This window comes from Bombina bombina, chromosome 1 (assembly GCF_027579735.1).
Source record: "Bombina bombina isolate aBomBom1 chromosome 1, aBomBom1.pri, whole genome shotgun sequence".
Lineage (NCBI taxonomy): Eukaryota > Metazoa > Chordata > Amphibia > Anura > Bombinatoridae > Bombina > Bombina bombina.
In genome coordinates, this window is record NC_069499.1 from 1,011,072,502 (window position 1) to 1,011,088,488 (window position 15,987).

General features: G+C 43.5%; 1 protein-coding gene across 1 annotated transcript in view; it reads right to left on the minus strand.

Annotated features, from left to right (window-relative positions):
* The window catches only part of TOP1 (DNA topoisomerase I), a 268,572-nt gene that overhangs the window by 150,939 nt on the left and 101,646 nt on the right, over positions 1–15,987 (minus strand). The window contains exon 12 of the mRNA XM_053714593.1: positions 5,138–5,325. Within this exon, the coding sequence (XP_053570568.1) occupies positions 5,138–5,325 (188 nt within the window). The remainder of the gene's footprint in view (positions 1–5,137; positions 5,326–15,987) is intronic.

Sequence of the window (15,987 nt, forward strand, 5' to 3'; positions counted from 1 at the left end):
TGGGGGAGAATCCTTGAATTCTAGAAGGTACCCCAGAGCAACTATTTCTAATGCCCAGGGATCTGGAACATCTCTTGCCCAAGCCTGAGCGAAGAGAGAAAGTCTGCCCCCTACTCGATCCGATCCCGGATCGGGGGCTACCCCTTCATGCTGTCTTGGTAGCAGGAGCAGGCTTCTTGGCCTGTTTACCCTTATTCCAGCCCTGCAGGGGTTTTCAAGTTGCTTTGGGCTGGGAAGCGTTATCTTGCTTTGCGGCAGCAGAGGTTGTGGCAGGTCCGCTCCTGAAGTTGCGAAAGGAGCGAAAATTAGCCTTGTTTTTGGCCTTAAACGGCCTATCTTGTGGCAGGGCATGGCCCTTGCCCCCAGTGATATCTGAAATAATTTCTTTCAGCTCTGGGCCAAATAGGGTTTTCCCCTTGAAGGGAATATTTAACAGTTTCGTTTTGGACACATCAGCCGACCACGATTTGAGCCAAAGCGCTCTTCGCGCCATGATGGCAAAACCTGAGTTTTTCGCCGCTAGCTTAGCTAATTGGAGAGTGGCATCAGTGATAGAATTCATGCTCTAAAGCTGGCTAATTCTTTTATCCATGACCTCATCATATGACGTCTCCCTCTGGAGCGACTCCTCCAGGGCCTCGAACCAAAAAGCCGCTGCAGTAGTTACTGGAATAATGCAGGCAATTGTTTGAAGAAGAAAACCTTGAACAAAAATTTTCTTCAGCAAACCTAATTTTTTATCCATAGGATCTTTGAAAGCACAACTGTCCTCTATTGGTATAGTTGTACGCTTAGCAAGTGTTGAAACAGCCCCTTTACCTTGGGGACCGTCTACCACGCGTCCCGTCTGGGGTCATTTATGGAGAACATTTTCTTAAAGATAGGTGGGGGAACAAAGGGTACACCTGGTCTCTCCCACTCCTTAGTCACAATATCCGCCACCCTCTTTGGGATCGGAAATGCCTCAGTGTATACAGGGACCTCTAAAAACCTGTCCATTTTACACAATTTTTCAGGGACCACCATGGGGTCACAATCATCCAGCGTAGGTAAAACCTCCTTGAGCAGGACGCGGAGGTGTTCCAGCATAAATTTAAACGCTAAGGAATCTGACTCTGCCTGCTGAGAAACTTTTCCTGTGTCAGAAATTTCTCCCTCAGACAGACCGCCCCTCACTGCTACTTCTGAGTTTTGTGAGGGTACTACAGATACATTATCCAAAGCTTCAGATTGCTCATCCTCTGTATTTAAAACTGAGCTATCACGCTTTTTTGGAAAAACAGGCAGTTTGGATAAAAATGCTGCAAGGGAATTATCCATGACTGCTGCTAATTGTTGTAAAGTAATAGGGGCCAATGCGCTAGAGGTACTAGGCAACACTTGCGCGGGCGTAACTGGTGTCGACACATGGGGAGAGGAAGGAGGACTATCCTCATTACCTTCCGTCAAAATCATCTTGGGCTACATTTTTAAGTGTCAATGCATGGTCATTAAAATGTTTAGATACCTTAGCACACTTTAAACACAAATGCAATGGGGGTACCGCCATGGCTTTTAAACACATAGAACAAGGTCTATCAGTAGGCTCAGACATGTTAGACAGACTTAGATAGCACTCAAATACAGAAAAATACACTTTTTGAAAAAACTTTACTGTGCCTTTAAATAATAAAAAGCACACACTTTTTTACCAAATCTCAAAAAAACATCCGCTCTTTATGAAATTTACACCATATGATCCTAATGCTTTGAAAAGATTGCACACCAAGTTTCAAGCCAATTAACCCCTTATTGCCCAAATGGAAGCAAATTGAAGCTGGCCACCAGTATAACACACTACCTTCCTTGGGGATTAGTTGTGGAACAAAACTAAGCCTCCCTGTAGTCCCTCCTGCAATCTCTGGACTCTACATGTGAAGCTGCATGAAGCTATCTTGTAAAAGAACTGCGCAACTGAGGCGCGAAAATTAGGCCCTCTCCCTCCGGAGTTGTGAGGCCTTCCTAAGCCAAATTAGGTGTCTAAAATTATGCCAGGCGTATAAAACCCCTAAAAAGTGTTCCAAACATGATAAACACTTATGGGTAAAATCGATTATTTTTTAATATAATCTGAGGTTTGCACAACAGTGCCCACCAGTGATTTAAGCCCTATAAACTAAGCCATCCTTCTATACTGAGTCTCAGAAAATGGCTTACTTTCCCACATGGGGATTTCTATCAGTCTTCTAGCATTACCAGGTCTTGTTAAGAAAAAAATGACTGAGCATACCTTAAGCAGTTAAGCCTGCAAACTGTTCCCCCCAACTGAAGTCCTCCGGTACTCAACAGTCCTGTGTGGGAACAGCAATGGATTTCAGTTACAACATGCTAAAATCTTTTTCCTCTCAGCAGAAATCTTCATCACTTTCTGCCTCAGAGTAAATAGTACAAACCGGCACTATTTTAAAATAACAAACTCTTGATTGAAGAAATAAAACTACAAATCTAACACCACATACTCTTTACCACCCCCGTGGAGATGCTACTTGTTAGAGCGGCAAAGAGAATGACTGGGGGGGCGGAGCCTGAGGGGAGCTATATGGACAGCTTTGCTGTGTGCTCTTTGCCACTTCCTGTAGGGATTGAGAATATCCCACAAGGATGAATCCGTGGACTGAATACACCAAGTAAGAGAAACCCAGCCCTTGTTCCACGATTGGAACTGGTTGGATCACTCCCATTGTATGTAGATCTTCTACACAGCGTAAAAAAGCCTCTCTTTGTCTGATCTGTAGGCAGACAAGAAATATGGAACCTCCCCCTTGGAGAACCCTTGAATTCTAGAAGATATCCCTGGGATACAATATCTAACGCCCAAGGATCGTGTACATCTCTTGCCCAGGCCTGAGCGAAGAGAGAGTCTGCCCCCTACTAGATCCGGTCCCGGATCGGGGGCTACCCCTTCATGCTGTCTTGGTGGCAGCTGCAGGCTTTTTGGCCCATTTCCCCTTATTCCAGCCCTGGTAAGGTTTCCAAGTTGCCATGGGCTGTGAAGCGTTACTCTCTTGCTTTGCAGCCGGAGAGGATGAAGCGAAAAAAAAAAAAAATTAAAAAAACAGCTGTTTTAAATGTAAAGTTTTAGTTGGAAAGTTTATATTTATAAAACACTTCGCATGTACATTTTATTTTAAATATAGGATTTTTTTTATTTTTTTTTATCCAATTAGTCGAAAAAATAATAGTCCAATTAATCGATTATGAAAATAGTTAGTTAGTTGCAGCCCTAGATGTGAGTATGTTACCTTCTCAGAGATCCACTCTGAAACACGACTAACCTCCAAACAGACACCCTCAAAGCATCTAGTTTGATAGAAGAATGGACCTTACTCTAAAAGATCCGGCCTCCGAGGTAACTGCCACGGATGAACAGATTACATTTTCACTAGGTCTGAATACCAAGTCATGCGTGGTCACGCAGGAGCCAGAAGAAATCTAGGAAATCATACACTAGATTGAAAAGCCAGGGGACAGCTTGAGCATCCACTAGTCTCTCGACCCGAATCTGAGATTTTTTTTTTTAGAGAAACAGGCAGCCAAGGTCTATCTCCGGACACCCCCGCCTGTGGATGATCTCGCAGAACCCCTCCTAGACTAAGGACCATACCCCTGAATGGAGAGTCTGCCTGTTCAGAAAATTTGATTCCCAGTTCTCCACACCTGGATGTGGATGACAGATATCGGACAATAATATGTCTGACCATTGAAGATGTAGGATACCTCCTGCATTGCCAGAGAGCTTCACTTTCCGCCCAGATGGTTGACATAAGTCACGGATGAGATGTCAGCATGGAATCAATATAACAGGCGAAATTAAGTTGTGGCCATGACAGAAGCATTGAAGATGGCCCCCAAATCCAGAAGTTGATGGGGAGAGTCTACCTCCGGGGGCCAGATTCCCTGAATCCTCAGAACCTCACACAGCGTCCCACCCTGACAAGCACGCATTTGTGGTAATCACCCAGGGTTGACAAAGAAAATTTCCCTGAAGAACAGGATTCCTTAACTGCCACCAGTCGAGTGACTCACGTCTGTAGATCCAGAGATATTACCCGAGACATATAGGAATGGAAAGACTGGCATTCTTAGTCTGAGCATACATCACTAGAGAGGTCTCAGATGAAAGCGAGCAATCTGAATAGCATCCGAAACTGCAAATATAAGACCTACTACCTCCAGGATTGAACCCCTGAAGGCCAAAGAGGATGTAGATAGAATGTAAAATAATGCCCAGAAATACCACACACTCTAAGAGGTTGAGAGAAATTGGTTTGCAAAATTAGTTTCCAGAGTAACTTTCTGTGAGAGTTGGTGCTAAAGGAAGACCAAGATTTCGACCAAGCACAACACCACCACAATCCCTTGTGGTCTGCCTTTCTTCTAATCCCTGATTCACCCAAAATAAAGTGCCACTGACACCAGCACGTTAAAGAAACAATGGCTTCAGAAAGCTGGTTAAGAGGCATGTGAAACTTCTCAGCGACTACCAGCAGCCTACAGACCATTACTCTACTTGGAGATTTACATAGTCTCTCACTTTTTCTACACTCTCGAAGGAAAACAATCCTGATGAGGGTTAAATCTTTAAACACAGCACCTCTTCTCTGCCTACCTCCATGAAAAACGATGCAAAGAACTACAAACTACTGAAAGGGTAGGAGAAGTGGGAGGGATATTTCAAAGTTCTGATTGGTGCATCTTTGCCGCCTTCTAGTGGTCAGGTGAAGTATTTCCCATAGGTTACGAATGATTTTGTGGACCCTCACTGTCATTAGAAGGAAAAAATAATGTAAGAATCATAAAACTTCAAAAATTAAAGATCGTTATATTTGCAGTCTTAATTGAATCTTCAACCCCTACTGAGGCTCACTTCCAGACTGATGCTAGACACAAGGAGTATAGTATAACTCCTTTGGGGCCAGCCACATCATGGAAGCAAATCTTATTAACCTCCTCACACAAACAAGAGGTCATATTTATAGAACTTTCATTCTTGCTCTTCTAAAATTTGATCCCAAAATGATACAATTTATGCCAGCATATTCACACTGTAGTCAGTTCAGTCCACAAATTTTAGATTGCACCCTGTAATTTGCCTTACTTGCTGCAGTTTATTATAATGTCTTCAGGCCTGATCCTCCTCTTTAGCTTGCCCATCTTTGGATGATTCCCTCTACCCCTGAATAAACCTGGAGGCTCTATACGGAAGTTGCCAATGCGTTCTTTGTGATTGTCCATCACACAGAAGCCATACTCCTGCAGTAACCGCTCATTCTCTGCCTTTATTTTCTAGGGAAGGAGAAAATAAACCTCAATACAAATAATCTACTGTATTCTTAGGTAGATGTGCATAATCAACAAATAAAGACAATGCAATAGCAATAATCTGAACTTCAAATTAGTAGTTATGTCTAGTTCCACTCCTCCTGCATCAATCGACAGCCAGCAGCCAATCACAAATGCATAAACGTATATATACTGTGAATTCTAGCACATGCTAAGGTAGATATTGTAAAACAAAAAAAGTGTAAATATAACAAGAATGCACATTGTTAAAAGTAGTAAAATTGGAAAGTTTAAAATTGCATGCTCTATCTGAATGAGGGAAGTTTGATTTTGACTCTAGTGTCCTTTAACCCTTTGAGTGCTAAAACAGCTGAGACCGTCGCAAGAACTCCCAAGCTTGATGGAGGTCTGAGGACCTCATCCACCCCCCCCCCCCTTGCGATGTCGTCATGGCACAACTTTATTAAAAAAAATTTTTTTAAAAATTGTCAGTTATAGGGAGAATGGGGCATGCTGCTTAGTAGCCTGTATCTCAGGCATCTAACCAGCTACAGACCCCCAAGACCCACCGTTGGAAAGGTGATTACCTAACCTTTCCAAACGGTATAAGTATTGGGAAACAAAGTAAAAATTAATTTGGGTGTCTTTAAAGGCACATAAATATCAAAATTGCCTAGAGACCCCCCAAAATACATTTTCTAAAAATAAAACTAGTTTCTTTAAAAAATAAATATTGGTTTAAGTATTCTAGCTAAATGATCACTGTGGTAACGAGCGTAGCAGTAGTGATCACTTAGCTATGACATGTCACATTCCCTTTTCCAATATGGCTCCCAATATTATATTTGTAATCCCATGGTCACCCAGATCATGTGGTTACAAATTAGCCAATGGTAGAGGGATGCTTTTTATGAAAAAAAAAAAAAAAATTATGCTTACCTGATAAATTCCTTGACATGGCGAGTCCACGGATCATCTAATTAATATTGGGAATATCACTCCTGCCCAGCAGGAGGCAGAAAAGAGCACCACAGCAAAGCTGTTAAATATCATCTCCCTTCCCTCCAACCCCAGTCATTCGACCGAAGCAAAGGAGAGAAAGGAAGCAACAAGGTGCAGAGGTGTCTGAAGTTTATAACAAAAAACCCTGTCCTTAAGAAAACAGGGCAGGCTGTGGACTATCCGTGTCAATAAATAAATGTATCAAGTAAGCATAAATGTCGTTTTCTTTCTAATGACATGGTGAGTCCACGGATCATCAAATTACTATTGGGAATCAATACCCAAGCTAGAGGACACAGATGATAAGGGAGGGACAAGACACAGAGCCTAAACTGAAGGCACCACTGCTTAAAGAACCTTTCTCCCAAAAGAAGCCTAAGCCGAGGAAAAAGTATCAAATTTATAGAATTTAGAAAAAGTGTGAAGAGAGGACCAAGTTGCAGACTTGCAAATTTGTTCCACAGAAGTTTCATTTTTGAATGCCCAGGAAGAGGAAACAGAATTTATGCTTACCTGATAAATTACTTTCTCTTACGGTGTATCCAGTCCACGGATTCATCCTTACTTGTGGGATATTCTCATTCCCTACAGGAAGTGGCAAAGAGAGCACACAGCAGAGCTGTCCATATAGCTCCCCCTCAGGCTCTGCCCCCCCCAGTCATTTGACCGACGGTTAGGAGAAAAAGGAGAAAACCATAGGGTGCAGTGGCGACTGTAGTTTTACAAAAATAAATTTGAACCTGACCTAATTGCCAAGGCGGGCCGTGGACTGGCTACACCGTAAGAGAAAGTAATTTATCAGGTAAGCATAAATTCTGTTTTCTCTTACTTTGTGTATCCAGTCCACGGATTCATCCTTACTTGTGGGATACCAATAGCAAAGCTTTAGGACACTGATGAAGGGAGGGAACAAGTCAGGTAACCTAAACAGAAGGCACCACTGCTTGCAAAACCTCTCTCCCAAAAATGGCCTCCGAAGAAGCAAAGAATTTGTAAAATTTGGCAAAAGTATGCAGTGAGACCAAGTCGCTGCCTTACAAATCTGTTCAACAGAAGCCTCATTCTTGAAAGCCCATGTGGAAGCCACAGCTCTGGTGGAATGAGCTGTAATTCGTTCAGGAGGCTGCTGTCCAGCAGTCTCATAAGCCAATCGGATGATGCTTTTCAGCCAGAAGGAAAGAGGTAGCAGTCGTTTTCTGACCTGTCCTCTTACCAGAATAGACAACAAACAAGGATGATGTTTGTCTGAAATCTTTAGTTGCATTTAAATAGAATTTAAAGCACGAACCACATCAAGATTGTGCAACAGTCGTCTCTTAGAAACTGGATTAGGGCACAGAGAAGGAACAATGATTTCCTGGTTAATATTCTTATTAGAAACCACTTTTGGAAGGAAACCAGGTTTGGTATGCAAAACAACCTTATCTGCATGGAACACCAGATAGGGTGAATTACACTGCAAAGCAGACAATTCTGAAACTCTTCGAGCAGAAGAAATAGCTACCAAAAACAAAACTTTCCAAGATAATAACTTAATATCTATGGAATGTAAAGGTTCAAACGGAACCCCTTGAAGAACTGAAAGAACTAAATTTAGACTCCATGGAGGAGCCACAGGTTTATAGACAGGCTTGATTCTAACTAGAGCCTGTGCAAACGCCTGAACGTCTGGTACTGCTGCCAGACGCTTATGTAACAGGATAGACAGAGCAGATATCTGTCCCTTTAAGGAACTAGCTGACAATCCTTTCTCCAATACTTCTTGGAGAAAAGACAATATCCTTGGAATCCTAATTTTACTCCACGAGTAACCCTTGGATTCACACCAAAGATATTTCCGCCATATCTTATGGTACATTTTCCTGGTGACAGGCTTTCTGGCCTGGATTAGAGTATCTATAACTGATTCAGAGAACCCACGCTTAGCTAGAATTAAGCGTTCAATCTCCAAGCAGTCAGATGCAGAGAAACTAGATTTGGATGCTTGAATGGACCCTGTATTAGAAGATCCTGACTCGATGGCAGTTTCCATGGTGGAACCGATGACATGTCCACTAGGTCTGCATACCAAGTCCTGCGTGGCCACGCAGGCGCTATCAGAATTAACGAAGCCTTCTCCTGTTTGATTCTGACTACTAGCCGAGGGAGAAGAGGAAACGGTGGAAAGACATAAGCTAGACTGAAGGACCAAGGCGCTACTAGAGATTCTATCAATGCCGCCTTGGGATCCCTGGACCTGGATCCGTAAAGGGGAAATTTGGTGTTCTGACAGGACGCCATCAGATCCAATTCCGGAATGCCCCATAGCTGGGTCAGCTGAGCAAAAACCTCCGGGTGGAGTTCCCACTCCCCCGGGTGAAAAGTCTGACGACTCAGAAAATCCGCCTCCCAGTTGTCTACTCCTGGGATGTGAATAGCAGATAGGTGGCAGGAATGATCCTCTAAGACCACATTCACTTTACCCTCCCGTGGAGATGCTACTTGTTAGAGTGGCAAAGAGAATGACTGGGGGGCGGGGCTATATGGACAAGCTCTGCTGTGTGCTCTCTTTGCCACTTCCTGTAGGGAATGAGAATATCCCACAAGTAAGGATGAATCCGTGGACTGGATACACCATGTAAGTGAAACAGCCCTCGTAGAATGAGCCGTAACTCTCAGGAGGCTGCTGTCCAGCAGTTTCATAGGCCAAGCGAATGATACTCTTCGGTCACAAAGAAAGAAAAGCAGTCGTAGCTTTCTATCCCTTACGTTTTCCAGAGAAAACCACAAACAGAGCAGAACGAAACTAGAATTTCAATACACGCACCACGTCCAGATTGTGCAGCAGACGTTCCTTCTGAGAAGGGTTAGGACACAAGAAAGGAACAACAATCTCCTGATTAATATTCTGAAACCACTTTAGGGAGCAACCCTAACTTAGTACGCAAAACTACCTTATTCAAATGAAAAATAAGGTAAGGAGACTCATACTGTAATGCTGAGAGCTCTGAAACTCTACGAGCAGATGAAATAGCAACAAGAAACAAAACTTTCCAAGATAACTAAAGGTATGCATAGGCTCAAACTGAGCCTTTTTAACGAACTTTAAGAACTAGATTAAGACTCCAAGGAGAAGTAACCTATTTAAACACAGGCATGATTCTGACAAAGGTTTGACAGAACGATTGCACGTCTGGTACACCCGCCAGACGTTTATGTAACAAAAATAGATAAGGCAGATATTTGAACCTTTAGGGAACTTGCCGATAAACCCTTCTCCAAACCCTCTTGGAGAAAAGAAAATTCTAGGAATCTTAACTCTACTCCAAGAGTAGCCTTTGGATTCAGACAAATACAGATATTTACGCCATATCTTATGGTAAATCTTTCTAGTCAAAGGCTTACGAGCCTGAATCATGGTCTCAATGACTGACTCTGAAAATCTATGCTTAGATAAAATTAAGCGTTCAATTTCCAAGCAGTCAGCTTCAGAGAAACTACATTTGGATGAAGGAAGGCCACTTGAAGTAGAAGGTCCTTTCTCACCGGAAGCCTCCAAGGTGGAAGAGATGACATCTCCACCAGGTCTGCATACCAGATCCTGCGAGGCCACGCCGGTGCTATGAGAATCACTGACACCGTCTCCTGTTTGATTCGAGCAATGATTCGAGGGAGGAGAGCGAACGGGGGAAATAGGTATGCAAGGCTGAAATTCCAAAGTACCGTCAGAGCATCTACCAGTACCGCCTGGGGATCCCTTGACCCGTACCTCGGAAGCTTGGCATTCTGCCGAGATGCCATGAGATCCAGCTCCAGCTGTCCCCATTTGAGAATCAAGCTGGAAAGCAACTGCGGATGGAGTTCCCACTCCCCCGGGTGAAAGTTCTGTCTGCTCAGAAAATCCACCTACAAGTTGTCCACTCCTGGGATGTGGATCACCGACAGGCAGCAGTTGTGGGACTCCGCCCACTGAATTATCTTGGCTACCTCTGCCATGGACAAGGAACTAGAGTTCCCCCCTTGATGGTTGATGTAAGTGTCCACCGCCCAGGGATCCTAAACATCCCAAACCCAAGAAGGATAGTCTGACCCCCACATGATCCGGTCCCGGATCGGAGGCAGACCCTTCATGCTGACTGAGTCATTGGCTGGCTTCTTAGCTTGCTTTCCCTTGTTGGACCTCCAGGAAGGCTTGGACTATTCTTGTTTTGTAAAGGGAGAGGAAGGCTTACCCTTGAAATTTCGAAAGGAACGAAAATTACTCTGACGTCCCTTCTGCTTATTCCTCTTATCCTGAGGGAGGAAATGACCTTTTCCTCCCGTAATGTCGAAAATTATCTCAGCCAGACCCGGCCCAAACAAGGTCTTTCCCTTGTAAGGGATCGCCAAAAGCTTAGACTTAAAGAGATGACACATCCGCAGACAAGGACTTCAATCATAATGCTCTGCGAGCCAATATGGCAAAACCAGAAATTTTTGCTCCTAGTTTAAATAACCTGTAGGGAGGCATCCGTAATAAAAGAATTGGCCAACTTAAGAGCCTTGATACTATCCTGGATCTCTTCGAGGAGAGTGTCTGTCCTAAGAGAATCAGACAACGCATGAAACCAGTATGCTGCCGCACTAGTGACAGTAGCAATACACACCGCCGGTTGCCATTGTAACCCTGGTGTACATACATCTTCTTGAGTAACCCCTCTAATTTCTTGTCCATAGGATCCTTGAAGGAACAACTATCTATGGGAATAGTGGTCCTCTTAGCTAGCATGGAAATTGACAAAACTCCTTGATAGAGTCTGCTATAGGAAACATCTTCTTAAATATAGGGGATGGAGAAAAAGGGATAGCCGGTTTCTCACATTCCCTAGCAATAATCTCTGTAGCTCGATATGGTACAGGAAAAACCTCCACCATGGAAGGTATATCAATATACTTGTTTAGTTTACTAGACTTCTTAGGATTGACTACAACAGTAGTGTCTGAGTCATCCAGGGAAGCTAAAACCTCCTTAAGTAACAAACTGAGGTGTTCAAGCTTAAACCTGAAACAACTATATCAGCCAAAGGAATTACTCTGTCTGAGATTTCACCCTCAGATGCTACCGAAGTATCTTCCTCCTCAGATTTCTGGGAAGGGGCATTCAGAATAGCAACTACTGTGTCAGCAACCTTACTCACTGATTGTTTACATTTCCTCTTGCGCTTTCCCTGCAGCATGGGAAAGGCAGACAATGCACCAGATACAGCTGAGGACATTAGGGAAGCGATGTCTTGCAAGGTAACGCCAGAAGGAGTAATAGAGGAAGCGCAGGGCACTGGCTGTATGGAAGATACATTTTGGGACGTTTGAGGATAAAGCTGAGGCACATCTTGAACATTGTCAGAAGACTCCTGAACAGCATCCGCCTTAGACAATGTTGGCTCAAGAAAAAGTCTCCCTGTAATGTTAAGTTTTCTCAATACATGAGGAACATAAAGGGATTGGTGGTTCCACATTAGCATTAAAACAAAGTACATGTAACATCTTGCAGGGCCTCTTGGTCCATCTTTATGCACCAATAAACAGGATAAATAGATAAGCAAAACTGATATTTTATTTAAAAAATACCCCACAAAAAAAAGGAAATTTATTCTTACCTGATAAATTTGTTTCTTTTACGATACGATGAGTCCAGATTTCATCCTTATTTGTGGGATATCGCCTCCTGGTCAGCAGGAGGAGGCAAAGAGCACCACAACAGCAAAGAGCTCTCCCTTCCCTCCCACTCCAGTCATTCGATTGAAGTTAAGGAAGAGAAAGGAAAAGCCAAGGTGCAGAGGTGTCTGAAGTTTAACAAAATAAAATAACCTGTCACATAACAGGGCGGGCCGTGGACTCATCGTATAGTAAAAGAAACAAATTTATCAGGTAAGAATAAATTTCCTTTTACAAGATACGATGAGTCCAGATTTCATCCTTACTTGTAGGATACAATACCAAAGCTATAGTACACGGATGAAACAGGACAGACAAGACAGGTAACCTAAACGGAAGGCACCACTGCTTGAATAACTTTGCTCCCAAAAACAGCCTCAGACAAGGCAAAAGTATTGAATTTGTAAAATTTGGAAAAAATGTGAAGAGACGACCAAGTTGCAGCTTTGCAAATCTGTTCAACAGAAGCATCAATTTTTGAATGCCCATGAGGAAGCCACAGCCCTATTGGAATGAGCCATAATTCGCTCAGGAGGCTGCTGTCCAGCAGACTCATATGCAAAACGGATGATACTCTTCAACCAAAAAGAAAGAGGTAGCCGTAGCTATCTGAACCCTACGTTTCCATGAAAAAACGACAAACAAGGAAGACAATTGACTAAAATCCATAGTCGCCTGTAAGTAGAACTTCAAGGCACGGACCACGTCCAAATTATGTAACAGATGCTCCCTTCTTAGGAGGATTAGGACACAAGGAAGGAACAACAATTTCCTAATTAATATTTTTATTTGAAACAACCTTAGGAAGAAAACCAGGTTTGGTACGTAACACAACCTTATCCGAATGAAAAATAAGATAAGGAGAATCATTGTACTGCCGAAAGCTCAGATACTCTGCGAGCAGAAGAAACCAAAAATAAATCTTTCCAAGATAATAACTTAATATCTATGGAATGCATAGGTTAAAATGGAACCCCTTGAAGAACTAAATTCAAACTCCAAGGAGGAGCAATTGATCGAAACACAGGCCAGATTCTAGACAGAGCCTGACAAAAAGATTGAACATCTGGAACATCTGCCAGACGCTTGTGTAACAAAATAGATAAAGCAGAAATCTTTCCCTTTAAGGAACTTGCTGACAACCCCTTCTCCAATCCTTCTTGGAGAAAAGACAAAATCCTGGGAATCCTAGCCCTACTCCATGAGTAGCCCTTGGATTTGCACCAATAAAAGATATGTACGCCATATCTTATGGTAAATCTTTCTAGTAACAGGCTTTTGTGCCTGAATCAAGGTATCTATAACCGAATCAGAAAACCCTCACTTGGAGAAAGTAATTTATCAGGTAAGCATAAATTCTGTTTTTATCCAACGGTGTGTCCGGTCCACGGCGTCATCCATAACTTGTGGGAATATTCTCCTCCCCAACAGGAAATGGCAAAGAGCAGAGCAAAAGCTGTCCATATAGTCCCTCCCAGGCTCCGCCCCCCCAGTCATTCGACCGACAGGAGAAAAAAAGGAGAAACTATAGGGTGCCGTGGTGACTGTAGTTAGAAAGAAATTTATCAAACCTGATTAAAAAACCAGGGCGGGCCGTGGACCGGACACACCGTTGGAGAAAGTAATTTATCAGGTAAGCATAAATTCTGTTTTCTCCAACATTGGTGTGTCCGGTCCACGGCGTCATCAATAACTTGTGGGAACCAATACCAAAGCTTGAGGACACGGATGAAGGGAGGGAGCAAATCAGGTTACCTAAACAGAAGGCACCACGGCTTGCAAAACCTCTCCCAAAAATAGCCTCCGAAGAAGCAAAAGTATCAAATTTGTAGAATTTGGCAAATGTGTGCAGAGAAGACCAAGTCGCTGCCTTACATATCTGATCAACAGAAGCCTCGTTCTTGAAGGCCCATGTAGAAGCCACAGCCCTAGTAGAGTGAGCTGTGATTCGTTCGGGAGGCTGCTGTCCGGCAGTCTCATAAGCCAATCGGATGATGCTTTTCATCCAAAAGGAAAGAGGTAGCAGCTTTTTGACCCCTCCTCTTGCCAGAATAAACGACAGACAGAGAAGACGTTTGTCTGAAATCCTTTGTTGCTCCTAAATAGAACTTTAAAGCACGGATTACATCTAAATTGTGTAACAAACGTTCCTTCTTTGAAACTGGATTCGGGCACAAAGAAGGCACAACTATTTCCTGGTTAATATTCTTGTTGGAAACAACTTTTGGAAGGAAACCAGGTTTAGTACACAAAACAACCTTATCTGAATGGAACACCAGATAGGGCGGATTACACTGCAGAGCAGATAATTCAGAAACTCTTCTAGCAGAAGAAATAGCAACCAAAACAGAACTTTCCAAGATAATAACTTAATATCTATGGAATGTAAGGGTTCAAACGGAACCCCTTGAAGAACTGAAAGAACTAAATTTAGACTCCATGGAGGAGCCACAGGTTTATAGACAGGCTTGATTCTAACTAGAGCCTGTGCAAACGCCTGAACGTCTGGTACTGCTGCCAGACGCTAATGTAACAGGATAGACAGAACAGATATCTGTCCCTTTAAGGAACTAGCTGACAATCCTTTCTCCAATACTTCTTGGAGAAAAGACAATATCCTTGATATCTATGGAATGTAAGGGTTCAAACGGAACCCCTTGAAGAACTGAAAGAACTAAATTTAGACTCCAGGGAGGAGTGCAAGGTTGATCCTGACCAAAGCCTGAACATCTGGCACAGCTGCCAGTCGTTTGTGTAACAAGACAGATAAAGCAGAAATCTGTCCTTTTAGAGAACTCGCTGACAATCCCTTATCCAAACCTTCTTGGAGAAAGGAAAGGAATTTTAATCTTACTCCATGAGAATCCCTTGGATTCACACCAACAGATATCTTTTCCATATTTTATGGTAAATCTTTCTAGTCACAGGTTTTCTGGCTTGTACCAGAGTATCTATCACAGAATCCGAAAACCCACGCTTAGATAAAATCAAGCGTTCAATTTCCAAGCAGTCAGCTGGAGAGAAACCAGATTTGGATGTTCGAATGGACCTTGTACTAGAAGATCCTGTCTCAAAAGTAGCTTCCATGGTGGAGCCGATGACATTCACCAGGTCTGCATACCAAGTCCTGCGTGGCTACGCAGGAGCTATCAAAATAACTGAGGCCTTCTCCTGTTTGATCCTGGCTACCAGCCTGGGAATGAGAGGGAACGGTGGAAACGCATAAGCTAGGTTGAAGGCCCAAGGCGCCACTAATGCATCCACTAGAGTCGCCTTGGGATCCCTGGATCTGGACCCGTAGCAAGGAACCTCGAAGTTCTGACGAGAAGCCATCAGATCCATGGCTGGAATGCCCCATAATTGGGTCAACTGGGCAAACACCTCCGAGTTGTCCACTCCTGGGATGTGGATCGCAGATAGGTGGCAGGAGTGATCCTCCGCCCATTTGATGATTTTGGTCACCTCTCTCATTGCCAGAGAACTCCTTGTTCCCCCCTGATGGTTGATGTAAGCAACAGTCGTCATGTTGTCTGATTGGAATCTTATGAATCTGGCCTTTGCTAGTTGAGGCCAAGCCCGGAGAGCATTGAATATCGCTCTGTTCCAGAATGTTTATCGGGAGAAGAGACTCTTCCCGGGACCATAGACCCTGAGCTTTCAGGGAATCCCAGACCGCGCCCCAGCCTAATAGACTGGGGTCGGTCGTGACTATGACCCACTCTGGTCTGCGGAAGCTCATTCCCTGGGACAGGTGATCCTGGGTCAGCCACCAACGGAGTGAGTCTCTGGTCTTCTGATCTACTTGAATCATTGTAGACAAGTCTGTATAGTCCCCATTCCACTGTTTGAGCATGCACAGTTGTAATGGTCTTAGATGAATTCGCGCAAAAGGAACTATGTCCATTGCTGCAACCATCAACCCTACTACTTCCATGCACTGAGCTATGGAAGGCCGTAGAACAGAGTTAAGAACTTGACAAGCGTTTAGAA